The sequence below is a fragment of the Dermacentor variabilis genome, chromosome 2 (assembly GCF_050947875.1).
Source record: "Dermacentor variabilis isolate Ectoservices chromosome 2, ASM5094787v1, whole genome shotgun sequence".
NCBI classification, from domain to species: domain Eukaryota; kingdom Metazoa; phylum Arthropoda; class Arachnida; order Ixodida; family Ixodidae; genus Dermacentor; species Dermacentor variabilis.
In genome coordinates, this window is record NC_134569.1 from 38,962,650 (window position 1) to 38,990,045 (window position 27,396).

The following is a 27,396-nucleotide window of genomic DNA, read 5'->3' on the forward strand; positions in this document are numbered from 1 at the left end:
TGTTTTCCAGTTTCTAAAGAGCACAGAAGAGAACTTTACAATGTATACAACGAAACTGTTGTGAGCTTTACGAACTCTGTAAACATTGTCACTGAATTGCAATATCTATGCGGTTTGCTACTGCGTGAAAAAGGCAATAGGAGCGGTTATTTAACGCTATTTTAGAATTCAACGGACTACATGCACCGACATTGTTCAGGTTCGGGCAGTCAACTTTTAGAACCAAGTGACCGATCAAAGCCTTGTGATATCAGTGTCACTGTGTTTGCAAAAGTCCTCAACTATATGCAAGCACCTCGTCGCAACACAACAGCCGCCGTACCAATTACAACGCAGCACCACAACCGTAGAGTAGCAGACGAACAGGTTATAAAAGCGACACCAACGGCCATCGGTTGAACGAGATTTGGCACAAGCGGCTCCCATAGAAGCCAGATATCTGTGCAGGTTACGGTGTACCGTGGTCGCACTGGTCGCACTTCACAACACTCGTGCTTCGCACTCGTGTGAAAATGGCGGATGTTTTAGATCTCGACGGCGGCGCAGAAGAGTTTGAAGTTGATGAGGAAGGAGATCGTGAGTAACGAATTTGTTTAGCATAGGAGTTGCTTGGACAATTGAGTTCATTTTATTTTGTACTAGAAGTTGTCTTATGGCCTTTGCTGCCAATGTGGTAGGGCAGCTTTTGTGCACACGCACGGGGATGGTCTTAGTTTACAGCTCGGCTTAATTTTCGAGTTTATTGCCTGCTTAGTATTTCTGAGAGATGGCCATTCTTTGTTGCGTGTTGTTGCGCTTGTTAGCCGTGCTATCAATGAAGGAATGGTGGCGGTAGTTTGGTTCTATGCCTCTGACGGCACTCGAGTGGTACCTACTCGGGAGCTACTGGCCGTTCCACAAACATTCCAAGGGTTCGTTGCAGCATCACAATTCCTGTGCCAACAAATTGTTTGCCTTGTTGCGCTGTTTTTGTGGTGAAATTACGCAACCCATAAATGGGCTGAAAAACGCATCATGTTTTGTCATTTGTTCACGTTTCGCTTACGAACTAGACTACTCCGACACTGAGAGACCAGGAACTAAACACCTGCTTGTCGAGTGCAAAATAAGTTGCGAAATATTTCAAAAATACGAAGCTACTCAGGCGTGAGCCGTCGCCATTTGTGCTCTCCGATATCCGAGGTCACGGAATATTTGCGCGCGCCCTTCGAAAACGCGTTGAGCGTCGTGCAACTGCGAATGTGTAGGACTTGCAGATTTAAAAAGATCGCCGATGTCACGTTTCAACTTCACAATCTGTTTACTCTTATTTAGCGATTCCACCCCTGTGCTGGCTGCCATAGCTTACTAGCCATATTATTAGAAGTGGGCGAATATAATTTTTTAAAGGCGAATAATAAGTATCAAATAATGATACGCAGCTGCATGTATTTACAGCAGGGATACTTATTTCGGAAGAAATTGGTAGACCTCCTGTACTGACCAGTGCAAAAAAAAAAAAGTTATGAGGGACAAATGATCAGTTTTAAACACAAGATTGCTGATTGTTATTAGAAAACTTAATGAATAGCCTCTCAACGCTATTAATCTTGGTCCCTGATTGCAACAAAGTATATCTGATGTGTGGCTACCTTCCCAGAAACATTAAATAAATGGTAGGTGAAAAAAGATTAGAAATGGGAAAAGCAAAAAAAGGCAGCTGAAGAACTTGCATACCGTAGACACATGTAAAAGGGCCCGTTGCAAGATAAAATATTGCTGGTTCTAGTGCAAAAGGTAACAGGAAACTCAGGAATAGACTGACAAAAACATTAGATGACAGACTACAAGAAAACATAAGTTGTCATGTAGGCTTTTGCTGTGAAACCGAAAACGGCTTGCATTACCCATTTATTTTTTACATCACTTCGAAAATTTGATCCCACGTCTGATAATTATCAATACTTTGTTTAGCAGATGGAAAACAGTAACCAAACTTTAACAATTGGTTGTTGCGAAATATTTGGCTAGTTTCGAATATTTGAAAATACCAAATAGCTTCTCAAATCTGAATAGTCATTGTGTAGTATTTGATTTCTACTCAAAACTTAGACTATTCGCCCACCCCAGAGATTATTTATGGTCTGTGCCTTTGTTGTCATCGTACATGTTGCACAGTGCTTCTCGCACAACAAGTTTTGTGTGCACATCCTTTGTATCGGTAAATGCTTTTTCAAATCACTTCTGTCATTGTGGAACCTGCTTGGTACATGACAAATAGACAAAGCTGATAATTGTTTGGTTCTGTGGCTGAGCTGGACTGTTTTATTCTACTCGTGTATATGTTTGTGCCTTCACATATGTGATTGGTTTGTTCAATGCTCCTGTAATGATATTACTTACTTTTCCATTCATTCTGCATGGGTAGTTCATGTAAGCTTTGTATTGTCGCTCAGTAATGGGATTCTGTTTTAATCCATTTATTTCTAAAGCATTCTTGCAGTAAAGTACCTGCTCTCGTTTAATACTGTCAATATTGAAGAATGTCAATAGATTCCCCAAGCTTCTCGCTAGCTAGTTTGTCGCTTTGACTGTTATTACTTATTGTGTTATTTTCTCAAGCATATTCGAATTGTGCCTGTTCAACTTTAGCAAATTTCTATACATTGGCATTCACAGTAATCTTTCATATTTAAAGCTCTGGAAATTTTTCATCAATTGCCACTTCTGTGTATCTTGCATCACCTTTTTACTGTTTAGCACCTGTTTGTTTTCCTTGGTGTCTTTACTGTGTTAGGTCTTTGATGCACCATTTCTCTGTAAAGATTTGTTGTGTCATTCATTTCAGAGAGCGTGCAGAAACTCAAAGAGCGGGCTCGTAAAAGAAAAGGTCGAGGTTTTGGTTCAGGTATGCAGCATTCCAAAATTTCATGCAACTTTGTATGCCTGAACTACGCTTTTGCTGAATGGGCGTCATCAACATTTTCTTGCAGAAGGAACTGCTAGAGAGGAGATCCACGAGTATGAAGCTATGGATACTGATGGTAATGATGAACCGGGCCCGCAGAGGTGTAAGTACTGGTCTTCAGATTTTGACATTTGAAGATGTACAAGTAGCATCTACTTCCAACAATGTGGCATCAATGTACACGATATTACCTGCAGATAATAGGGCACACGGGTCGTATAAAAAAAATATTCTTGGAACAGGTCCTGCAATGCCCTTTACTGAAGCAGTGTGCCTTTGTATATATAGATTTCTCTCTTGCATGATGATTTCAAGCTTCTGTGTTTAGTTTAGCTTGCGATGTGTAGCTCCTGTGATAGTTGGCACTGAGCCTTTTTGATTATGACTGAAAGTGGCAGTGTTGTCTGTATTCTTTAACATTGCAGCGGTTGAAGGCTGGATTTTGTTCGTAACTGGTGTGCATGAAGAAGCACAGGAAGATGACATTTATGAGAAGTTCGCTGAATATGGAGAGATTAAGAACCTGCACCTTAACCTTGATCGCAGGACGGGGTTCCTCAAGGTAAGATACTTGTGCATTCAGCCCGCAAAAATAAGTTCAGTACTATATGTTTGACAAATTGTCTCAAATTTGCATTGATATGGTTTGCGACTTCTGGCAAATTCTGGTGCAAATACAGTACAAGCTTCTGACGCTTGGTATAATGGTTCCAAAGCTTTCTTCTTCTAGTTAGAATACTAGTGGAATTAAAAGCTCTAATAATGCATAGGACTTCCCTTGTGGCGAAGTGGGCTTTTCACAGATGTAAATTTACTTGTTGGTCAGGATCTGTTTAGGCAAGTTGCGGATACTTTCCTGGCATGGGATTCTATGAAGGGAGAGAGCTTTTGTGCCATTTTCTTCTAGAAAATGGGCTGCCAACAGAGGCTGCTGCTGTATGTTATTACTGCTTTGCTGTTGCTGGAAGTTTTCCTCACCGGAAACTAACCATTAGCCACCCAGGAAATTCCTTCTCTCTCTCGAGTTGTGCATGCTCATCACCAGTGATCAAACGATTTTCTCAGCCTAATGCAAATATTTACAGGGCTGCTCATGCGCAATTATTTGCGCAGAAATATTAGTGACATTTGCAGATGCTGTATTTTAATACTGCAGTTTGCTGAATAACTGGGCTAAATTAATTCAGCTTCAGCTGAACATTTTAACAGTTCAATCTGCACTAGCAAAAGATGCACTTGTTCTGTTTGAACATGGCTCTTATTTCCATGACACATTTCTTTTTTTCTTCCATTGTCAATGATACGATGGTATAGATGACTTACACATTAATGACGCCCTGTACTTGTATGGTGCGGACTGGTGGGTGCACCTCTTGTTCACACAATTATGATAACGATGATGATAAGGCTTTATTGGGACAAACACCTTGACAGCCTAATGGAGGCTAAAGGATTTAGGATGAAATATAAACCAGGTCATTTGCCTAGGGGCGTTGTTATACAGTTAACACCTTGCAGAGAGTGCCCAGTTTCGTAGCAAAGGTGGTCAGTGCCGGTAGGACACTGCTAGCCTCCACTGAACGATGGATCTACTACTGTTATTGCGGTACCTTCCGTATTGCACTCGGGACATTGAGGACATTGTAGGAAACATTGCGCCCAAGTTCTTCTGCCTTGACGCAGCATGATATGCTTGAATTTAAGTGTTTTACTTGGCAGATCAGTTCTGCAGAAACATGCAGGGTGGAGGGAGCTTTATAAACAGGAAAACTGTCGCCACCTGAGGTAGCTTAGTGGCTATGGCGTTGTGTTGCTGTACTCAAGGTTACGGGCTCGATCCTGGCCACGGCGGGCGACATTTCAGCAGAGGTGAAGGGCAAGAACACTCATGCACTTAAATTTAAAAGAGAGAGCAACTTTAATGGCTGAAAGGTGTAGAGGTCTGCCTGAGTGCAGTTCCTCTGGCCTGCTACTCCGTGCTCTGGGGAAGGGTTTTGGGGGAGTGACAGAGATAGGATGCGAACAAGTAGGAGGACGGTATGGTGAAGTTCATGATGACGGCTGCGCAGCATACTGCTTCTGTGCAATGTGTATGTTTATGCTTCACAGACTGTGAAGGGTCGCCAGGCTACATTGTGCCATATTGGCTGCTTTTGAAGGCTTGTGACGAGAAAATTTTCGGGTTGGCTACTTGGCTACTTTCTGGCTACATTTAAAATCAACATTTTTCTATAAGAACTACAGACAATCAGACAAAGTATTAGTGGTGTAATTTGCTGTACTATGCCTCTTATTACGCACACAATGTGCAACGACCATCCTCACCATGTGTATTTGGAAGCGAAGACACAACCTCCACTTTGCAAGCGACAATATGTATTCAATAGGAGCACCTTCTGGCTCATTTTTTGAAATGTCTCCTTTTATAGTTGAGTGCTCACAAAATTAAAAGATGGAAACAGGAGTTTTATTACGATTCCATGATGAATTACGGTTCAATGATGAGTAAAGGCACGTGAGAACGCATCAATATATGGCTATAAACACTGCCAAAAAAGCACTCTTCTTAAGTGATAAGAAATCCTGACTAGTATATGATATTCCCTTGCAAAGTTGAGATATGCCACAGGGATACATTGATGAATGACTAAAGAGCAAGAATTGTTCTCACAACATACTCGCTGGTACTATAGTTCAGTGACAACTACTTGTGCTTACTTGATATCAGCATTTATACAGGGATAACAATTCCTGAATACGAATACGGAGCTGCCAGTTCTAACTCGATCCCCAAGTCACATATTAAATAAGTCTAAGGGCACTAAACATAAACAGCTCTGAAAGGAGTGGTTCATAATCGGCTACAGCAATGTTTTCTTCCTAAGTGATGGGCTATGGCAGCTTCCTGGCGACGTTTTGGCTACTTTTTAAGCAGCTCCAATGTACTGGCTCCTTTTTGGCTACTTTCTTTGCGATTTCATGGCTACTTTTCACTTTTTTGACCCGGCGACCTTGTTCACAGTAAATGTAGCTTCACAGGCAGGGGTTTAGGCTACTGCAGCGTAGCCAGGTCTTCTATAGTGTGCATTATTTTCACACCTCTCTGTGCCACTGGTGTGTTTAAACCAGAGAGTAGCAATTTCAGGGCATTGATGATCTGCCGCAGCATGGCCTTGATGGCAGAGTCTGGCAGGGTTATCTTGACGCACTGTCGTTATTTGTTTGAACATTCCGAGGTTCGTATCAATGGCTGCAAGCGTGGCTATCTATGCATTAGAGTCTAAGCTTGCGTTGTTTGCTTGATGCAATGTGTCTGGAAGATCAACTGAGGCTGATTCAAGCATCTCCTGCTGGACGTGTTTTGTTGCATTTAGATTTCAGTGTATATTAAAGAAGCTCAGACCCGCCGTGGTTGCTCAGTGGCCATGGTGTTAGGCTGCTGAGCACGAGGTCGTGGGATCGAATCCCAGCCATGGCGGCCGAATTTCGATGGGGGTGAAGTGCGAAAACACCCCTGTATTAGATTTAGGTGCACGTTAAAGAACCCCAGGTGGTCGAAATTTCCAGAGTCCTCCACTGCGGTGTGCCTCATAATCAGAAAGTGGTTTTGGCACGTAAAACCTCATAATTCAATTTTTTAAAGAAGCCCAGGTGGTCAGTCTGCAGTCCCTCACTGTCGCTATGGCGTGCGTCGTAGTCTTATCATGGTTTTGGCATGTGAAAAAAAATTTTGTTGTTGTTTTGTGTTACCTTGCAGATTTCCGCAGAACTTATCTGCCATAGTCAGTATTCCTCTGCTCCAAGTTGTCGACCTGTCTGGCTTCCTTGTTAGCTAAGATGGTAGAATGACCACCCTATAAAGGTGTTGGTTCTGGTTTTGATGTTTGTAGTGGACAAATTTTTCTACTGTGAAGCTTTTGTCCTGAAATACCTACAATTGGGTTTACTTTGTAGCATTGTGGTACTCTCAGGATGTTTTATTTGTAATAGGGCCATGGTCCTGTTATGGTCATGCCTTTCTTTTTTTAAACCTGTCTTCTTATTTTGACCTAGGGTTATGCCCTAGTAGAGTACGAGACATTCAAGGAGGCCCAAGCAGCTATAGATGCTCTGAATGGGGCAAAAATCCTGGACCAGGTGATCAATGTGGATTGGTGCTTTGTGAAGGGGCCCACAAAAAAGTAAGCAATGGTTTTGATTTTGCCCAGAAGATTCATTGTTTTATAACGCTCAGCGTCTCAGTACACTGTTGTTCTTACGCAGGTGTTCAATTAAACTATTTCAAACTTTTTCCTTCTACTTTTTAAATCCACCAACATTTATCGAGGATGACATTCTAGCTTCTGAGGTTTTTTTCTCCAGCCACGGAAGAATATAAATTAAAATAAATGTCCCATTTTATCAAACTACCACTTCTAATAGATTGAGCACATGTGTAGTGGCCTTGTCAGTGTCATGATGACAGTATAGTCTTTGACAGCTTTGCCACTGTACCTGGGCTGAAGGTACCATTGAGAGGAATTCCAAGGAGAATGCCATTATGGATATTTCCGGTTAATTTTAGGGAAAGTTTAAGAACCCAACTCCTTAACCCTCCTCTATTGTAGAGTGCTTTTTTCCTCACCTCCCTGCCCTTTGATCTTGAGGGCAAAGCAGGTTCATTGTGGCATAAAACGCAACATTCCTCTTGCCATAGTTGCCTTGCAGCCCACTAAGAGCAACTACTGCCAGCATGTTTTGTGAAAGTCGTGAAATTGGTCCGTTGTCATGTCTTGCCCTCTCACTCAGACATTTATTGTAGGATCTTGTTTGCTGTGCTGGTAATGAAATGCGCAGTTGCTATTATGTTGTCATCTTTGTTTCAGCTCAGAAAGGCTTCCTGTGCACAAACAAAATTTTCATTCTCTTTTGAGCGGGTGTTTAAAAATCTTGCCTTTCCAAGATTCTAATCTCATGGATTATCTCGAGATGTGTAAAAGTTTAATCGGCAAGATAGTTGTAGGGCATACATTATAAAATTGGTTAGTGTCTTCGTTTGTGTCCCACTAGCCTGAATTATGCTCCATAATGGATGGTAAAATATACTACAGCTCTGCTGTGTTCACTACTGGCTCACTTACTGGGACATTATTTTAACATTTGGTTAATGGCTGAACAGAACTGGACTGTTGGAAAGGAGCTGCTGTTTGCATCATATACCGAGGTAGTCCAGCACAAGTAGTGCCGTAAAAAAATTTTGACTTAACCGATATCTCAAGTTAATGCAGATTTACTGTATGTCGAAAAGTATGCATGCTGTTGTGACTGGGGGTTCGAAGACGAGGAATTCACTTTGCTCATGGAGGAGTGAGGGAACGTGAAACTGGGCCCAATATTCAGGATGTTTGACAAACGTTTATATTTACATATTTACAAGAAAATTCAAAGTAATACAGAAAAAGCTCATGATGGAAGTTGTAGCAGCCAATCCCCATTCTTGCTGTCCGTTGCTCCTTTTACGCCCTGCATGGTCATCGTTCAGTTACTTCCCCCAATCCTGCGTCAGGAGACCGATGACATCAGGCCCCACCAATCAGGAGGTCGGTTGCCCTTTCCCTCCGTAGAGAGCTTTGTCAGAAATGCATGCACATCACTGGGCACAAACAGGGGAAGGGGGGGGGGGGGACATATGCCGACTCTGATCGTACACTGACTCCGTCTCCGGTGTGGACATGCCAATTGGGGCAGCTGAAAGGCATCAGTGCACTGACCGCACCTCCGCCGTAGACATGCCAAATTGTGTGGCTGACAGGTAATGGCCGTATCTTTGCTAATTGCCCAAACCTTTCCTGACCAAGGTACTCCCGCGCTAGTCATAAATCATCCGTTTTGAGAACCATTTTGACGAGGCTGCTGAACCGTTCCCTATAGTTGCTCAAACCGTGACCAGAGGGTGTTGCGGGGTGAACGGCCGATCACAACAGCCCGTCCGCTGCCAGGAAGAGGGCTTGCAAGGGGGCAGCTCATCGGTGCCCCTTGAAGAGGCCTTGGGCGCTCAGCAGGCTCAGCTCTGGCTCGAAGTCTTGGGCTTGCCAGTAGGATCGAACGACCGATCACAACGCGCTAGCGAGAGAAAGTTTAATAACTGGAGAGGTTAGGTTAGGTTTGATCTATGATAAGGGATGAAATAAAAATGGAGAAAAGAAAAACACACACATTCATGCACTTGCACACAAATTGTAAATGTAGGCAACAGTGCACACGATGACATCAATAAAGTATAAACCCCATGCAAGCAACGAGATAGAGATGCCTGTCGTGTTCGCTCGTCGCCTGCAAGTCCATGCGAGCAATGACTTCGAGTGACATCTTCTCAATATTGCTAGTATGAGCGTGCCAATATAGGCGCTGAAACTAGCGTGATGCATGCTTTATTAATTCAAGTTGATGTGCTTTACTGTAAAAAGCAGCTTAAAATATTTTTGAAGGTCTTGCAGCAGGTTTTCATCCTTCCACATATAAAAATTCAATCGTTTACTCGTTCCGTGCGACAATCGGAAGTGCTTGAGTTATGTACATCCAGTTCCGGCTTCACGCTATTGGCTAGTCACTCATAGCACTTCCGGTCGACGGAGCGACAAGACCGAGCGTTCTGTTCAAGTGACGACGCGATCCGTCGCTTGTTGCTGTCATACACAAAATCGTGCTCATGGGGCTTAGCCTTAAATTGGAAAATGGAGCGATATGGCACCAGCAGTTTGACAATATATATAAAAAAAAGAGCAACTGATAGCTTCGAATGTCGGTGATGAATTTTTTACTGAAAACCAAAGTATCATAGTATATCTTTTTGTTCACTACTGGGGTGCAATCTTGTAATTGCTTGGAAAGCAAACACTCTGCTTGCCCTCGCGTGACTTGTCAGAGTCGTGCAAGGGCAAGCATGCCTTCCAAGCCGTTACAAGATTGAACCCCTCCACATGTACTAATAGTATATTTTTCCTTACCTAAGGTTTCAGACATCTGGCGTTTTCTTTTTCTTCGTTGTAATCCTCTGATCTTTCTTATGTCTGTCAGTATTTGATGGGTGCAATATTGCTTTGCAGAAAAAGAAGCCATCGTCGCAGGGACCGATCATCCGACAGGAGACGCCGTTGAGTCATGTCCAAAGAGGATTTCACTTTTCTTTTTCTTTGTGTAATAAAACATTGTGTTGTCTGTCATCTACGATTCTTTGTGTAATAAAACGTTGTGTTGTCTGTCATCCATGGTTGAATTTCTTGTGGCTTATTGTAGATCAGTAGCAAGAAGGCATTATTTCTGCTCCGACCAGTTAGGTACCTGTGAGCCCATACTGTTGGACAAGTTGTCATAGCTTGCACGGATGGTGCCCATTTTTGTCTTGTCAGTCGTGCTTTTGCTGCAACAGCTGTCAAAGGAACTCTGCTTTTTTGTCCTTCCCCATTATGTTGCCAATCAGGTCGTTAGACCAGTTTCCTATTATCAGCTTCACCCACGCCACATGGTGAAACTCGACACTGTTACGATTTTGTTAGCCATCATGCAGACAGTCCAGACTGTAAAACTGCACTGTGACAGAAACTAGACCATTTGCTCTATGTATGTTCTTGGTACTTGTGAAGGACATGCTCGGTGGCTAGATCATTGGCACGCATTGCTAACTGGGCACATTTCAAAAGTCTTCTTTCGGGTCCACGGCTGAAATGCTCTGCACATCAGGGTATTATGGCTTCTGAAAGAGCTGGATATGTGGCTGTAATAAGCATTTCCAGATATTTTAATGCTAATAGCATTGTTTGCCTTTGCTATTTTGAAACTGTCTGTCTAGCCTCCTAAGGCGACCCAGTGGCCCAAGTTCACTAACTTCTTGGGTTCCCGGTTGTGATGACTCTTACTATCCCACTGTCACGATTCCCACTTCGCGGTATTGGCCTCGAGCTCCACCACTGGAAAGGCTGGCGCCACCGTCGGCGTGACGTGCTAGGAGGGATCACGTGGACATAGCGGCCGCGTCGGCTGCTTCGGGAGCGCCGAAGCGAGCTGAAAACGAGCTTTTGTACGCTGCGGTCCTCATTTAGTGGCAAAATTTTTCCCCTTCGAGTGTCTCCTTTACAACGCTTGAAAGCACTACAATAGGTAGTGGCTGCCTTTGAGGGCGCGCAACATGGTAGGCTACTGCTCGGTGCCGCAGGGCCGGACGCACGTAACGGAGGCCGGTGTCAGACTTATTCACACGTAGCCGCAGGACAAGAAGCTGCGTGAAGCTTGGCTCGCGAAACATAAAACTGACAAATAGTCATCGGCTAAAACTCTGGTATGCAGCAAGCACAGACGCGAGGAAGATTTCTGCTACGGCGCCCGGTCTGCGATGTTCTGAAAACGCGCACTGAGACGCTCGATCCAGTCCGCTGCCCGACTAATGTCATGATGGTTTGGTCTATGAACATGTCGATGCTGTAGATACTGGCAAGTTCAGTGGAGTGGAAAGGCAGCGGTAAGAAGCACATTTAAAAAAAGCATGGCATATGGTCATGTTTATGTTATGAATTAATGCACTGGATTACAAAAAAAGGAGCAGCGGGAAATTGCACGCTGAGAACACCGATAAACATACAGTGCGACGCAACTCGAGAAATAATATTGAAAGTTCAAAGAATTTAGAAGAAAAAATATTGAATCGTCGCGACGGCACATCACAGTCCCTAGGCGTCGAAGTCTCTACAATGAAATTACTTTTGAAACGCTCTGATAGCGCCCACGCAACAATGGTTGCTTGTATACTGTCAAATGCTCATATTCTGCGGCCTAAAGCTCATGGCACAGTGCGAAAACGCGCGCGCGGAGAAAGCGAAACAGTGCGCGGACAAGCATGCAGACGCGCATTCGGTCGCTGCGAATCTGCGCGATCGCTGCATTGAGGCTTCGTTCTATTACGCTCCATTTAGTTATACAAACACTATAAGAACATATTTCACATAGTTTGCTCTCAGCGTTTACCTGCCTTTCACGCAAGAAGCTGGTTCGGGAGACTTCATCACGGCGACCGCGCGCGCAGTGGCATTCACTGTACGTATTCGGTAAAGAAATAGAGTCTGTAAACGATTGTGTGCTTTCAGTTTGCCCAAGATTATTATTTAGACAGTAAAAAACATCTCTCGTTTCGAAAGTACTTACAGAAATGTCCGGGAGAGCTCGCGCGTGGTGTTTTCAGTGAGCGCTGACAGCAAAACCTATGAGGAGCGCGCCACGTGATCCCTCATACTACGCCAGCGAGGCGCTTCCGATAGATGGCGAGTCCGTAACTCCTCGCCGCCTGTCTTGCTCTTGTCATGTCATCGTCGTCGCACCTTCTATCCCGACCCAGTGGCCCAAGTTGTCTAATAGCTTGGGCCACTAGGTATGTGTTCGGGGCCGTTATGCTCTCGTATTCGTGGCAGCGTCATTCCAGCTTTGTCACCCGACTCCCATCATGCCATCATCATTGCATTATCCTTGCACACTCGTCTCATGCCGTCGTCGTCGTGCTGTTTTAAAATTGGCACCACTTCAGTGATGTCATCCTACTGTCGTACTGCCTTCCTCGTTTCGTCGTCAATCTTTCTTCGTCATTGTATTCTAGTGGTACTTTCGTCATTAATCGCAATTATGTTGCCCTTGTCATGTCGGACAGCCAGTACCGTGCCTCCATCGTCGGGCCTTTGTCCTAATGACTTCATGGTTGTGCCTTCCATCACTCCAGCTTCGTCATGCTGTCGTCATACAGGTTGGTTTCGTGATACAGTCATCGTCATGCCATTGTGATGCCATCGTCGTCGTGCATTTGTCATCATACCATCGTCTGGATTCCGTCATGGATGTTTCATTGTTATCATTGTAACTTTGACATCCGACTCGCGTCATGCCTTTGTTGTCATGTCATCGTTGTCATCACTATGGTATTGTCGTACCACCTTCGTCGATCCATCGACGTCGATCCTTGTTTGTCATTCTATTGTGATTAAGCCGCCGTTGTCATTGCACAGATTCTACCATGCATTCATTGTCGTACTGTCTTGCCTGTCACACAGTCATCATAATCTCATTGTCTTCATGCTGTCGTTAGCACATTGTCATTATACAATAATTTAAATAATGACACTTCATCATTGTCATTCTATTGTCGTTGTACGTCTCTGCCATTTGATAGGTATCATTGCCTCATCGTCATTCCATACTCACTGCGTTGCTGTCATGCAGTCGTCGTGCCTCCATGTTCATGGGTGACCTTGGCATGCAAGTGCCATAGCAAAGTAGGACGATATCAGAGTATGTGGAATATAGCTGAAGCTACGATAGTCTTATAATTACCACTACATATCTTAAGTAAATGTGACTTCAGGAATATCGCTATGTTGTTTGATTGCTATTTGCACTGCCTCAACAGTCGGACATGAGTTCTGTAATTTCTTAGTGCTTTTTCATGCCCCTCTGCTTCTCTTATCTCCACTTTCTCCCTCTTGTTCACCTTACTCTAGTGGCGAGTCACAGTTTAGAACACAGTATCTCAGGCTGACCCCTCATTTCCCTTGTAATCTTTCTCCATACATCATAAAAAAAAAAAAGGTCCACCACTGGGAACCAAACTTTTGCTCCTAGGCAGTGTGCAGTTCAGAGCTGGAGACTACTTCGCTATCTTACATTTGTGCTTGCCAACCTGTGTTCCACAAAGTCCATGAGAGTGAGGGCATCTGTGCGTGTGTCCCAGTGGCAACATGAATATTGGGCAAAGGTCCCGATCTTTCTACATCTAATAATTTTTTTTTAATGTGTGCATCACAAGAAAGTTGTTCTTGAGAAGATGGCTGCCTTACTGTCAATAGAGTGTACTAGATGGAGGGAGTGGGTCCAGCACAGGCGCCCCACTGAGGATTTTCTTATTAAAAAGTTGTTGACGCCACCATTGCCTTCACCTGAATGAGCGGCCCCACGCGCTGGCTGGACGCTTGTAGTGTCTGAGACCCTACCACAGCCATGTTACTGCAGCTGCATGAAGCTTTGACAGGCGTTTCACTCTGCTGCATCGTTTTGATACTCGGTGGCAGAAACTGAATTTGTTCCCCATTGAGCTGTAAATAAAATGGAAAAGGAGCAACGGAAACGATGCAAGTGATGCAACAACAGTGCGTCAAGCAGACAACAGTTACTTGGCCCATGAGCTTGCCTCAGCCAATGGGCACTGCTGAAGGAGCCGGAGCTTCAGATAAAGGCGACGGCAGCACCGCCACAATTTTTGCATGTTTTGCATCGCCCTTGATGCTTGCCCCACTCCTCCATCTAGTACACTCAAGTCAAAGTCTGCTGCTGTTGTAGCGGATAAGTTGACAGCTGAAGGAATTGCTGAAGACTTTTTCTTTTTTTCAAGTGACACTCTTTGCCTCATTAACCCGGATGCTGGCTGCTATATTGCGCAATTGGCCGGTACAAGACTGCAGACCAAGGTGGACTGGGATGGCAGGTGATGCGATAAGTGTGAACTTGAGCTACAACACAAACATGCTGTCGTCATGGCATTGTAATTTCATCATCATTATTTCACCGTTGGAAGCCCATCATAATTGTGCCATTGTCGTCATACTGTGATCCATCCCAGCATTGACATCCCAGTGTCGTTATTGGTGGGATTCGCATGTTCAAGTGCCACAAGCTTACACTGAGCGAGACATTTTCTGGTGAAAATGCGTCCAGCTTGGTCATGTGCTCTATACTTACAAATTGTGGCTAAACAAGAACAACATTCTTTGCAAATACCAATGAAAGCTTCATTTAAACAGATTCTTGCAGTGCATAAAATCGGAAGTATCTTGTTTTTTTTTTGTCGTTCCATGCAAGCTACAGACAAACAACTTACCCTCAGACTGTTTTGACCAATTTATTTTTTAGCTGGCTCTTGTGATGACTTCAAAGACTGCACATGCATATATATTTAAGGGGTACCGTTGGTGAAGAATCGGGGCAGTGCAGGTTAAATGCAGCTAAAATTTAGCAAGTAAGTTGCGTGTTTGAATTAAATAAAATTAAAATTCCAGCGGAACCAATTTCACAATAATGTCAATGCAATTAGCACTGATGCAATGTATCAGTGCACCATATTGCCAAATTACTCGTGTAGCTGACTTACCAACATCTTGTCTAGCTCAACGGTCCTTGCTCGATGCATACTCTTGTTTGTTTTGCTTGTTTGGTGCTGACTTTTTAACTTCTCTGTCGCCGACTTCACTTCTTGCTTTTTGTTTTGCTTGTCTATCTGGGCACCCAACCGGTGGCACGTACCCATTCTGGGGGATTGGCCAAGAATGTTCACACACCTGGTGCCCATTTGTACATACCCAATGACCAAAGTCATTCTTGAAACCTGCCGCGGTAGCTTAGGAGCTATGGTCTTGTGCTGCTACGCTCGAGACTGCAAGTTTGATCCTGACTGAAGTGGCTGCATTATGCTTGTGTACTCATATTTATGTGCATGTTAAAGAGCCCCAGGTAACCAAATCAATTCAGAGTCCCCCACTATGGCTTGCCTCATAATTGTATTGCGGTTTTGGCATGAAAAAAACCGCAGAATTTAATTTTTTGTCTGTTCTTGCACATACCCAGGGGCACATGCCCTGTCACACATACCTACTGGCCCAAGTTGTCTATTCGGGCACCCACTCAGTGACCCAAGTTGATGTCAAAGAAGAGGTACACACACACACATACTGAAAAGTGCATGAAGTTCCCCAAGAATGCTAATTGCATTAAAGCTATCAGAAGGAGATAAGAGGAAGAAAAACTTGTTATTGCAAGTTTTCACCTTTCTTGCCCATTGTGTTCTTTTATCACCATTTGATGCAAACTCAAACCTGCTGCAGCTGTAACCTACACAGCTAGCAAGAAATGTTGAATTTGGAGCTCAGTGTGCGTTTTATAGAAAATGAACAGTGCACCGTGATGGTAAACTGCACTAGCAAGAACACTGCAGGAAAATCCATTTCCACACCCATTCATCCTGTTTTTCACCAGCCTAAGGAACTAAGAAAGCTCTGTATGGCAACTCTACAACTGCGCATTGCTGATCGTGCGGACTTTTTGTTCCCTCTACAGGGAAACGATTTTCTCGTTTCGCCTTGAGCAAGCGACATTATCTACTTCAGCAGAGCTATATGGCATTAAGGAGGCCCTTGTGTATGTACTTCGACAGCAACCACCAAAGACATGGGTGATTTTCACAGATTCAAAGGCAGCCCTACAAAGTATGTGGAACAGGCATAAGCGTTGTAATAACCAACCTGCAGCATTTGACATTGCTTATCTTCACCACAAGGCTAGGATTGCTGAGCATTGCATCTAGTTCCAGTGGATACCTGGCCATGCCGGTATTTCAGGAAATGAAAAAGCGGATGAAGCTGCCCGAAATGGGCTCCAATACCGCAATTTCAAAAGAAAATCTTTTACAAAAGCCGACTCTTCAAACATGGCAAAAAAATATGCCTATAAAAAAAAGAGATCACATTTGGAATCTGCTGCTGCATTATATCAACCCAGAAATTAGACTGAAAATCTTACGACCACTTCCTTGACACTTAGAGACGTTGTACCATCATCTTCGACTAAACGTGGCATACACGAACAATTATCAGTACCGCATAGGGCTTACCACTAACCCCTACTGTGATAATTGTGGCAACTTAGAGACAATGGAGCACATATTACTAGAATGCTCCTCGTACCGAGACGAGAGACAATTTTTTGAGCAACAAATAGACATGATTTACCACGATCCGTTAACAGTACCCAGCATCTTAGGTCCAACGCCCGGCTCTTCAAAACAGAGGCAGGTTTTGGATTTATTGTTCAAATACCTGTCAGAAATTGGTCTAATAGGGAAGCTTTAAAGATTGAACATTTCATATAAAAAAGCCCAAGTTTACCCGCCATGTCACCTGTAAATATTAGTATCAGGTCCACTTGCACATTTCATATTTATTTTTATTGTCTTTTTCTCCCACTCTCCTCTGGAATCTTTTAATCCCATTCCTCATCCCTATACAGAGTAGCATGCCAGCGGTTGTATAGGCGCCGGCAAAATTCTCAGTTTTTCTAATAAAGAGTCTCTCTCTCTATGAAAACCTGTGCACTGCATGCCATGTTAAGCGCACAAAAATTCCGGCAGTACCCATGCCATGATGAATGTCGACGTTAATGAAATTAGCACTAAAGCAGTGTAGCGACAAACATTGTATTGCTACTGCAGACACGCAAAGTGGCAATCCCGCCGCCAACCACAATGCCAAATTATACCACAACACAGTATATCTTGTAATCACTGCAACCCTGTTGAAACTTCGTAGTATCCTAGTATTCTGGCTGAAACTTTGCTGCAATGTTTCTATGTCAAGCAGCCATGCTCGACATTGATGTGTCTGTTGTGGATAGGGTACTATCATTGTAATATATTCAAGGCTACATACCCGTTGTGTCACCTTGGCACAGCCATTGTGGGGGATTGGGCACTCCAAACTGGTGTCACCCTAGAGATTCGTTACAAGCGGACACGCCTTGCAAGCTCACAGGCTACCATTTGTAAACTGCAATATGTACTGTGAAGTTAATTTAAAAGTAAATTAGTGAATTTTTGTAAATTAAACATTTCGTGTGCAAGTAATGCCTGCCTCTCTGAACAATCCAGCTGAAGGACTGGAATTATGTTATCTGCAACAGGCAATTAAAAAAAAAAAATTCCCTAACACTTCAAAATTATCACCACATATATACAGGGTGTCCCAGCTAACTTTAGGCAGAGTTTAAAAATATGCAAATGCCACGTAGCTGGACAGAACAAAGGTAATGTTGTTTGCCGTCACTTGGCAATACTAAATTTTTTTCATTACGCCTAATTAGATAATTAGCCTTAATAAATTAACTTCTCAAATGTTATAATTAGATAAAAAAGTGTCAATGAGAAAATTGAGAGCGACATGAAAAACTACCGATACAGCTTTCTGTTGCTGAATACATGCTACATAAAAGTTTTTCTGAGCTTGAAAGAAGCTCGCAAATGCACACAAAATTGCCATGCGGCTGGTTGCTCGAGCAACTTTGCGTGTATTCGCAGGCTTCTTTCACGCTCAGAAAAACAAATTTACGTAACGCGTATCGAGGAACAGAAAGCTGTTTCTGGAGTTTTTCATGCCGCTCTACAATTTTCTCATTGACACTTTTCATCTAATTATAACATTTGAGAAGGTGATTAAGTAATTAAGACTAATGATCTAAACATGCGGAATGAAAAAAAAGTAGTTTGAGTATCTCCAAGCGATAGAAAACATTACCTTTGTTCTGTCCAGCTACGTGGCATTTCCATATTTTTAAACTCTGGCTAAAGTTAGCTGGGACACCGTGTATACATATCTGTTGAATATGTGTGGCATATAGATGAATTTAAATTGTTCATCTGTATTTTATCAACAGATGCATATATACAAAGAAACCATTCACAGAAGCCACTTAACAAATACATTACCAACTTTTTAACTGCCTTTCTAAAGTACACCTTAAAACTGCGAAGTTTCGCTAAGGCAGTTTCATTCTTTAAGGATTTCTTCTTGTTATGCAGTTGTTCTTCCAACTATGTTTACTGCTCTCATTTATTGTGCTAATATGTGCATAGAAAAAGGCCAAAGCATCCTGCAAATGGTCCAACTCTGTGCTGATCAAATGGGGACCAGCCTGTGGATTATTTTTTTACCTTCCTTCTTTCTTTTATAGTTGGTATATTAGGGTGGTATACTGGGTGGTAGCCTCCACAAAGTTACCTACTGTGAATGAAATGGGAGTATACAAACATTCCAAGCACATTTACTCATGTTTTTAAAAAACATGATGATATTTCAGCTGGCCAGCCCGGCAGTGTTATAGGAATCTCGCATGCACAGTGTATGCTGACCATCTGTATTTCATAAATACATGTACTACACAAAGCATAGTTGCTCTCCCCAAATGCACAAACACTCATTTCAACTAACACTAGAAAGATTCATATTTTCTAGTTCTTTCCTTCAGTCACGTCACATTCTGGCAAGAGTCACTCAGGTCACACATAATCGGGTCCACTCACTTGCAGGCACAGGAAAAGTAATCTGCAAGGTTCTTTTCATTTACACTTGGCATTGCCTGAGAAGAATCGGCACACGATCTCTTCACAAGCCAAAGCTGAAAAAAGAAAGGGCCAAACTTATTTACCCTGTCGCACATTGTTCCTTTGAAAGCAGCAGTCAGTGGTGCTGCCAGCAGTGCCACATCACAAGCAGTTCGCTCTACAGCCACTCCACGAAGAACTAAATGCGCTTTAACAAGAATCAGCCCTAATAAAACTACATTACTTTGGGATCAAGCATCTGCATACGCAGTGTCTGACAGGTGTGCATCAGACGCAAATTTGTCTAAGGTACTGGTTTCTGAAATGTTGCACATTAAAACTAAAAAAAAAAGAACAAAGAAAAAGAAAAGTGTACGGACTCTGCTATAGTTTGCAAAGTTGGCAGATCCGTGCCATTTCTCAAGGTGCAGCAGAGCTCGGCTGCTGTGATGGAGGCACAAGCTGATCCAATGCCGCATGCAAGGCCGTTACTTTGTCGTGATCAGGGCCCAACTTGCCCGCCAGGTCATCAATAGCCGCATGCAATGCCTGCAATCGAGCACCGACTTCCTCAGAACCGACTGCAGCAGGTGTTGCTGTTGGGAGTTCCCCATAGAAGCTGCCAGGTGATGCAAACACTGGTGCTGGCTGGAGCGCATGTAGTGAGAACGGCTTGTGTTCGGACAACGGCACTTCTTGTGTTACAATGGGGGCAGGGTAGTAGACAGTGGCCTGAAGGACTTCAACACTGCGTGCAGTTTCTGGTGACCCTGGCAACCCTTGATACTTGTGCCCCGAGAGGTCCTGGAACCGGTCCCGGCCTGCCTCTACTCCGTCTGCCTCAGCTTGTTCTCCCTCTGTTTCACCATCCTCCTCTTCTCCTTCTTCCTCGTTGTCGCCGTCCTCTTCACCGGAACCTTCACCACACTTTTTGAGTCGCTTTGGCGTGTTCTTTCTGCGCTTGGCCGCATTGCGGTTGGGGCTTTGCGGTGTAATCACTACCTCCACAGATCCAGCAGGGATAACGGCTGGACCATGCTTCTCCTTGAGGTGCCGCACTAGGTTCCCACGAAGCGTAAATGTGCTACTGCAATCGGGACAGCGGTGGGGCTTACTTGTCTGATGAATGGCCATGTGGGCGCGCAGGTTGTGCGCTCGTGCCAGGCCCTTGCCACAGACACTGCATGAGTATGGCTTCACATCGGCATGCGACACCAGATGCATCTTGAGTGTCTGGGGCTGCGAGAAACGCTTGCCACAGCGTTCACAGCCAAACCTGCGCTGGGCCTCGTGTATGAGGACGTGCCTCTCCATGTTGGCCTTGAGGGAGAAGGCCCTGCCACAGACAGGGCATGGGAATGGTTTCACGGGGCTGTGGGTGACAAGATGATTGCGGAGGTGGTGCTCCTTCATAAAGCGCATGCCACATTCAGGGCACGCAAAGCGGCGCACCTGCGTGTGCACCAACATGTGGTCTCGCAGCTGACTGGGATACTGGAATAGCCGCTCACACACCTCGCACTGGAGTCTGTGTGCTGGCGGTGCAGGAGCACCTGTGCTTGTGCGCAGCAGAGGTGGGGGGTGATGCTTGGCAACATGCGCGGAGAGGTCACTCGGAAATGCAAAGCGTCGGCCACAGATAGCACAGGGCAGGCAGCTGCCACCATGAGTCACCAGGTGTCTCTTCAGGTGGGTCACCTGCAAGGATACGAGTGCTTTAGAAAGATGTGAAAGAAAGCAATAAGAGTGACTTACGATACCTTTGTAAACACTTGCCTGCATTTCAATCCTTTTTTAATTTCGCATATACACAATTCGCACAAGGATTCACAATTACGCCAATGATGATCAATGCCATCCGTGACAAGCTATCTTGAACTGGACAGCACAGCACACTCGCAGGTGTACTAGCTATAAAGAATACATGAGTCAAGTAATTTTTTTTTGTTATGTAGAAAGACACTGTAAAACTCACCTGTGGTAGATATTGCGATTCTGACACATCAGCTGGCTTTCTTGAAGAAGTGGGCATTACTTGTACAAAAACTGCAGTGTGACATTGCCTAATTAATGAAGTTTTACTAATTAAGTATTCATTTAGTTGCTTTAGGGCACATGTCTTAATTGCAGAATTGAACCCAAGCTGAAATGAAGTCATACCCACTCAGCAGAAGTAACTGCTTAGCACCAAATTCCATAAAGATATCACCAAATTTTGTGACGACTGCATTAACGTTCCAGTTAACACTTATCAACATGGGATTTTTACACACTGCTGAGAAGCACCAGTGGCAAGCCAGGGGAAGAAAGTTTTCTTTCCTACATGGTTGCCGCAGCAGTAGCAATCTTGCCACTGAGACTGACTTCAGCATTAGGAAAAGCACCCAAGCAAGAGCATCCATGGTGCTACCATCATTGTACACACCTCAGATCACACCTCAGAATAGCGGTTTATGCAGGAAGATTGAAACAAGTGGCTTTGCTGGATGTTGGGTTGTGATTTTGCAAGGTGATACATGTCTGCACAATTTATTTAGGAGCGCGTTATAATAACAAAGATTATAAAAATTTAATGGAGTTTTGACACTAAAGCACTCCCTCCTGCCAAGCTACACTCCTTCACATAAATGGTGCTGTCAGTGCTGTGGTTTAGGTGCATGAAATAAAGCAGCACAACCTCCAATTACAACTAGGTTGCCTGATCTGATATAGTGTTCTCTTTTTCCCAACGCCACCCCTCTCTTTTCAAACAGAAAGAGCAACTTTCACAGCGCATTTGCACATCAGTGCAAAATCCTGGTTTAAGGCCATAATAACACAGACGTATGACATCTATAACCTCTTCACTACAGGTGTCCACATTTGGACACTTGTATACTAGATTTAGCATACCACCTTTCCTTTAAGATCTTAATCTTCGTCTACCTTGCAAATCATTGCAGAACTCATTTGTTAATGGTGATTCGGCATCTTCCTCCTCCACTCGGATAGTAACCATTCACAGAATACAAAATGAAGTCTAAATATGTGCATGTTTTCCGTCCTAATATTGCACCCTCATTCCCCATCAACCCTCATAAGTGGCACACAGCTTATGACACCATAATTGAGAATATTTGATTTTGTATAGGAAAGCTTGCACAATTCAGGTACTTACTTAACAAGAGTATCAGCAGAAAGTCTAACTGTGCAAATTTTTATCTTATGACCTCAGTGAATTGTGTAAAACTGAGCATCTTCTTTAGTAGTTTCACACTGCTGTTGCAGAGTGCATCAAACTAATGCCTGCTTCTTCGACTGTTTCACACGACATATTAGACTGGCAACTGGATTGTGACAAATGGGTTACTCGTGTGTGACCGCATTCTCTGGCGTGAGCAAGTTTCTACTGCAATATGGTGACTGGACAGTAATCTTAACTGACACGTGTTCCATGTAGTTCCCGATTGTGAACAAGGCTTTCGTGCACAAGCCGAAACGTCGGGTTGCTGTTTTTTTTCTTTTTTTTCTCATTTTGCTACTGCTACTTCCCGCCCCTTTAGGTTTCCTAGTTTCCTATTGGTGTCGTGTTTCCACACAACTCTGCCACGGTTACCGATTAAAGGAAATACTCGACTGCACCATTTCGACCACGATTCTAATATAGTTAACGCGGGGATTCAAATGAATGCGGCGAAACCACCGCGAAGAAAAATGAAAATGCAGACGAAATAAGTTCTATTATGATTACTACTCCAATGGGTAGTGCACCACACCTTCCGTACAGGCAGCACAGAAATCAGGCAGCCATCGATGGCACCCACCCGCTGATCGTAATTATCATTCATCGACACTGCAGCTGATACAGATGGACGTCTCACCTGCAGGAAGCTGTGGTCACAGTGCGGGCACCTATGCGGTCGCCGACCTTCGTGGATGAGGAGGTGCGTGTTCAGGTGTGCTTGCTGCTTGAATGCCTTGTGGCACACTTGGCACTCGAACCTCTTCACACCAGAGTGGCAGAGCAAGTGTGTCTGCAGGTGGTGTTTTTGCGCAAACTGCTTGCAACAAACCTCGCACTTCCACGACCTGACGCCGCCGTCCGCCTGTGTAGGCACCACGGCAACCACCACTGATGTCCCATCTTCCTTCAGCTGGCAGTAGGGATCGTTGCAGTAGCGCGGTGCTACCACCGCCGTGCCTCCCGAGTCCGTACTCGAGTACGAGTCCGCCGTGAGCTCGGCTCCGCGTTGTGTGACGCACAGCGCCTTTAGCTTGGGATCGCCGCCTCCGTCAGCGTCGACAGAAGCGGAGTTGGCCGCAGTGCTTGGGGGGACGACGGGAGTACAACAGCCGCTCCCGTTGCCACTTGCGACTGTTCCATTCGGTCCAGTGCTTTCTGGTTTCACGCCACCGTCAGGACCACCGTTGAAATCCTGTACTACAACTGGGGCGGGCGCAGCTGAGGGAGCCGCGACGCACACGGAGATGCCGTTCTCCGCTGCCGGCTCCGACGGACACAACATGATGCGTTCACATTTGCCAGCAGGCGGAGGCGATCCTCAGCCACGAGTAGCGGTTAGCAAACCGCAGGAAGCTGTTGGAAGCCGATCATAAGCGGCCCGGCTCCCCAGGTGAAGCGGCCGCCAGCGCCCTACGAGAACGTCGGCGACTTCGGAACAACTGCTGGCTCCTCGATCATGGAGTGTGCCGTTCAGAGATGGTAACTTCGATGCCGCATACGATGACGAGGAACGTAGGAAGTTTTTCACGGTAGCACATTAGCGTGTGGCCTCACAGGAACTCGTAATCGAACGGCTTGCTTACGCGTTTGCATCGACTGTTCCGAACAGTTGCTAGTCGCCATAGCGGAACTGCACGCCATCGTCGCTGCCGCTAACGCCGTTCTGATTACGGACGAAATGGCTTGTCGACGTAGATTCACGGATCTACACGTTCTCGTCAGCAAATAAATGACATTGTAGCTTGCAACATGCTTAAATATCGTGGTAATTGTGCTTGTTTTGCACCAATGAAGCCTTGGAACGCGTCTTGGCCATGCTACGATGCTACATTCATAAAAACAAAAATAATTTATTTTCTGGTAAAATTAAGGTTAACTAAGTGATTTATTTATTTGTCATTCTTATAAAAAGTGCCAGTACCGTTAGCCTGTATTCTTTTATTTCAAATAAAACAGCGCTTGTGCCTGCAGCGCCTCGTAGTTTACCGCGGCTTTTAACTTTATGTTTATTATTTTTGCAGCCGATCCAGGCTGCTCCGAGTTGTTGTGCTTCGCAGTGCGGCCTATGGTGCGGCACAGAAATGTTAAATATGCTTCATTCGTATGCTATGTTGAACGTGCCGCTGCGCTAATTATTTGTGCTGCATTGTGCATACTGTGTTTGAAGGGGACGCTGTGATTTAGCCGTCAAGCGCACTTATGACATCGAGGAGCTCTCGGCTGCCTAACCCAAGCCAGGAGTATTGAGGTAATTACTCAACTTTAATTTGCTGTATTGACGTACAGGGTTTGGCTCCCTTCAACTCCTTTCATCCTAAAACAGCAAGATGATACAGTGTTTTTTGTTAATGTAGGGTTTTCTTCTACATAGGCTGCACGTAAATCGCGGCCCGAAAAGTTCAGCGATTGTCTTCTTTTGTTATTCCGCGTAACTTCAGGACGTTCTTGGTGCTTAGTCAAATAGGCACATCTTCTCAAACGCTCGCACACTGTCACAATTCTCTCTTTATTTTCTACGAGACTTGTGTTTCGCAAATAGTCATGTATTTGAGAAGGCAATAATATATGCGCGCCTCTGTCATCACAAACGTAGGTGATCTCATCGTTCTGCCATGATGCTAGCTTCCTCATTTATTTGTGATCTTCCCTTCAAGTAGTTGAACTCACGAGTTCGTTAATTATGAGTTCGTTGATTATCTGTCCATACGTTGTACTGCCGTCAAATGCGTGTTAGAAGAGCCCGCGTTGTGGAAGCGCAAAGCGATATCGAATATGCAAATAACAGGGTTTTAGGTTACTGTTATGTACTAATAATAGTCACACTCGTACCATAGTAGATATAAACAACGTCGGATTTTAATTGCGAAGAGATTCTAGACCATAACCGAGCTGTGTTCTAGGAAAAATTATCTCTGCTGTTTAATATTTCCCAGAAGTTTGACAAGTTCCAAGAGATGCAAGAAATTAGAACCGGTGTTTCTTGCCCACAAAAGCTCGTACATTCTGCTGCGCCTACGTATAATAATCGGCTCATATGTTTCCAGATTGTATTAGTTTTAACTTGCGCGCGTACACTTCGTCACTGAGACAGCACGCAATGTTAACACATATTTTGTCGCAAAAATATTTCTCAGATATTTGTCACGAAAAAGGGTGGACCCACTGAAAGAGAAAAGTTTGACATTCAGGGAGGGAAGCAGGTTGTAAGAAGCATGGACATTTGTAATACACAAGTAAACGTGGGCAGAAGTAAAAATGAGCATACGAATGCAAGCAAAAACTGACCTGATTATAGTGAGACACGTGCATTTCATATGCATCAAACTCATACAGTGAACTAGGCGTAAAAAAAGTTTGTCATGGAAAGCAATAGATTAATGTTCTGTGCAAACAACTTCTACTGATTAATTTTTTATAACATTCTAACATCCTTATGTCCATCATTAAGTGTCAGCTGCAGCAAGCAGGTATGTCACAATATGAAATTTTCTTTATAGACCACTTTTATTTACAGATGGAGTTGCACTAAATTGTATGAGACAGAGCATGTGTGTTGCTGTCGCTGGAACATTTGCATCAGTATTATTGCGTAGGCTTTTCGTTCTAAATTAATTGAATGTTGCAACAGGCATGGTAGCATAGTAAAAGTTCTTTGCTTTTGCATTACTCGTCATTACTGTCAAAATAAAATGGGAACTTACCTAAATACTAGGAATAAACATATAATTGATGTTTTGGAGCCTCTATGGGGCCCGTGTTGGCACGGAAGAGCCAAGCCAGAGGGTCTGATTATTTATGCACTAGGTGGCACAGAGTGCAGATGTATACCTCTGGATTTGTCCAGTGTCCTATGAAATGTCTAGTTGTTTTACATTTGTAACAACATTTCAATGTATCAATAGTTTTTTTGTATCCTCCCTCCCTCTCTCCTTATGCAATACCCAAATACCCCTTAAGGGTAAAATAAATGAGGATGATGAAGATTACCCCGCATCCAGTTTATTGCATATATTGGTAACTGAATACGTAACTCTAAAAGTAAACATGAAGCGAGACACTTGTCTCTTGTGACTACGCCAGCATTGATATACAGCTCACTTTGTTCCACCTAATGCATAAATGATCAGACCTTCCTGCCTTGCTCTTTGCTGTGAACTAGGGGCCTGCAGTGACTCTCAAATGCCAATTATGTACTTATTCCTAGTGCTTAGTCGAGCGATTGTTTCATTTTGACCATTCACTACCTCACCTGACAAGTTGTCAGTGAACATTTTATTACTAGGCAGCATGTAATCGTATTGCAGTGTACCATATGCTAGTCACCACTACCAGGTGCCTTCACATGGCTCAAACACTGCTACACAAATGGTAGATTTTGTTTCTTAAGTGAGAGCAACACTATAGCTCATGTGCTTTAGAGCAAGAACAAAATAACAGCACATGTGAATGCGTTCTTTGAATAGTACCCACTTGTGGCATGAGCACTGCCACTTTATGGATAGCGTGAGAAATCTGTGGAGAAGCCTTGGCCACATTAAAGCTATGAATGTATTTTAATACAGTGAATTCAGTCAGCAGGGCTGTCAGTGAACTGCTACATGCTGTCCTTAATCAAGCCCTAACTACTTGGAGCACAAATCAAGTTATAAAATACGGTTTCATGTTAAGTGACAATAAGATTGCTGTTTGGAGAGAACAGCTGGGCCAGTGTTATGGAGAATACTTAAAGCTTGTACCTTTAATTGAAAAAAAAAATTAATTCTGTGCTTTCACATGCCAAAACCACAGTATGATTATGAAGCACACCGTAATAAGAGACTCTGGATACACCTTGAAAACCCCAGGTAGTCAAAACTGACCACCTGGGGTTCTTTAATGTGGAACTAAATCTATGTACATGAGTGTTTTTGCTTTCTAATTTCATCGAAATGCAGCCACCGTGGCTAATAATCAAAACCGTGACCTAGCCGCTAAGGAACCGCTACGGGTACTTGTATCTTTGACATTGATGCTGTATAAAATAAGTACTTATAATGCATATGTAAGATGTAGTAGACGAAAAATTTTTTTCCC

At 43.9% G+C, this 27,396-nt stretch overlaps 3 protein-coding genes across 3 annotated transcripts in view; 2 read left to right on the plus strand and 1 right to left on the minus strand.

The window, feature by feature from the left end:
• The first annotated feature begins 428 nt into the window (after window positions 1–428).
• On the plus strand, window positions 429–10,190 carry tsu (40S ribosomal protein S12 homolog tsunagi). The gene is made up of 6 exons (XM_075680183.1): window positions 429–576; window positions 2,828–2,887; window positions 2,973–3,050; window positions 3,373–3,509; window positions 7,001–7,128; window positions 10,033–10,190. Exons 1-6 carry the CDS (start codon window positions 513–515, stop codon window positions 10,082–10,084), a joined length of 519 nt encoding a protein of 172 aa, XP_075536298.1. The 5' UTR covers window positions 429–512; the 3' UTR covers window positions 10,085–10,190.
• Window positions 10,191–18,838: 8,648 nt separating this feature from the next.
• LOC142571661 (uncharacterized) lies at window positions 18,839–24,130 on the minus strand. The gene is made up of 2 exons (XM_075680184.1): window positions 22,961–24,130; window positions 18,839–20,798 (listed from the first exon to the last, which is right to left on the minus strand). Exons 1-2 carry the CDS (start codon window positions 23,603–23,605, stop codon window positions 19,521–19,523), a joined length of 1,923 nt encoding a protein of 640 aa, XP_075536299.1. The 5' UTR covers window positions 23,606–24,130; the 3' UTR covers window positions 18,839–19,520.
• Window positions 24,131–24,338: 208 nt separating this feature from the next.
• Window positions 24,339–27,396, plus strand: part of Sema2a (Semaphorin 2a) — a 98,851-nt gene continuing 95,793 nt past the window's right edge. The window contains exon 1 of the mRNA XM_075680186.1: window positions 24,339–24,571. The gene's annotated coding sequence lies outside the window, so the exon portion shown is untranslated. The remainder of the gene's footprint in view (window positions 24,572–27,396) is intronic.

Excerpts from the sequence above, each read along its gene's own strand:
- tsu (XM_075680183.1), top strand. The coding sequence starts at position 513 with ATGGCGGATGTTTTAGATCTCGACGGCGGCGCAGAAGAGTTTGAAGTT. Across the intron at positions 3,051-3,372 it reads TGAACCGGGCCCGCAGAGGT|CGGTTGAAGGCTGGATTTTG; the intron begins GTAAGTACTGGT and ends TTAACATTGCAG. Across the intron at positions 3,510-7,000 it reads GCAGGACGGGGTTCCTCAAG|GGTTATGCCCTAGTAGAGTA; the intron begins GTAAGATACTTG and ends ATTTTGACCTAG.
- LOC142571661 (XM_075680184.1), bottom strand. The coding sequence starts at position 23,605 with ATGTTGTGTCCGTCGGAGCCGGCAGCGGAGAACGGCATCTCCGTGTGC. Across the intron at positions 20,799-22,960 it reads GTGACCACAGCTTCCTGCAG|GTGACCCACCTGAAGAGACA; the intron begins GTGAGACGTCCA and ends GTATCCTTGCAG.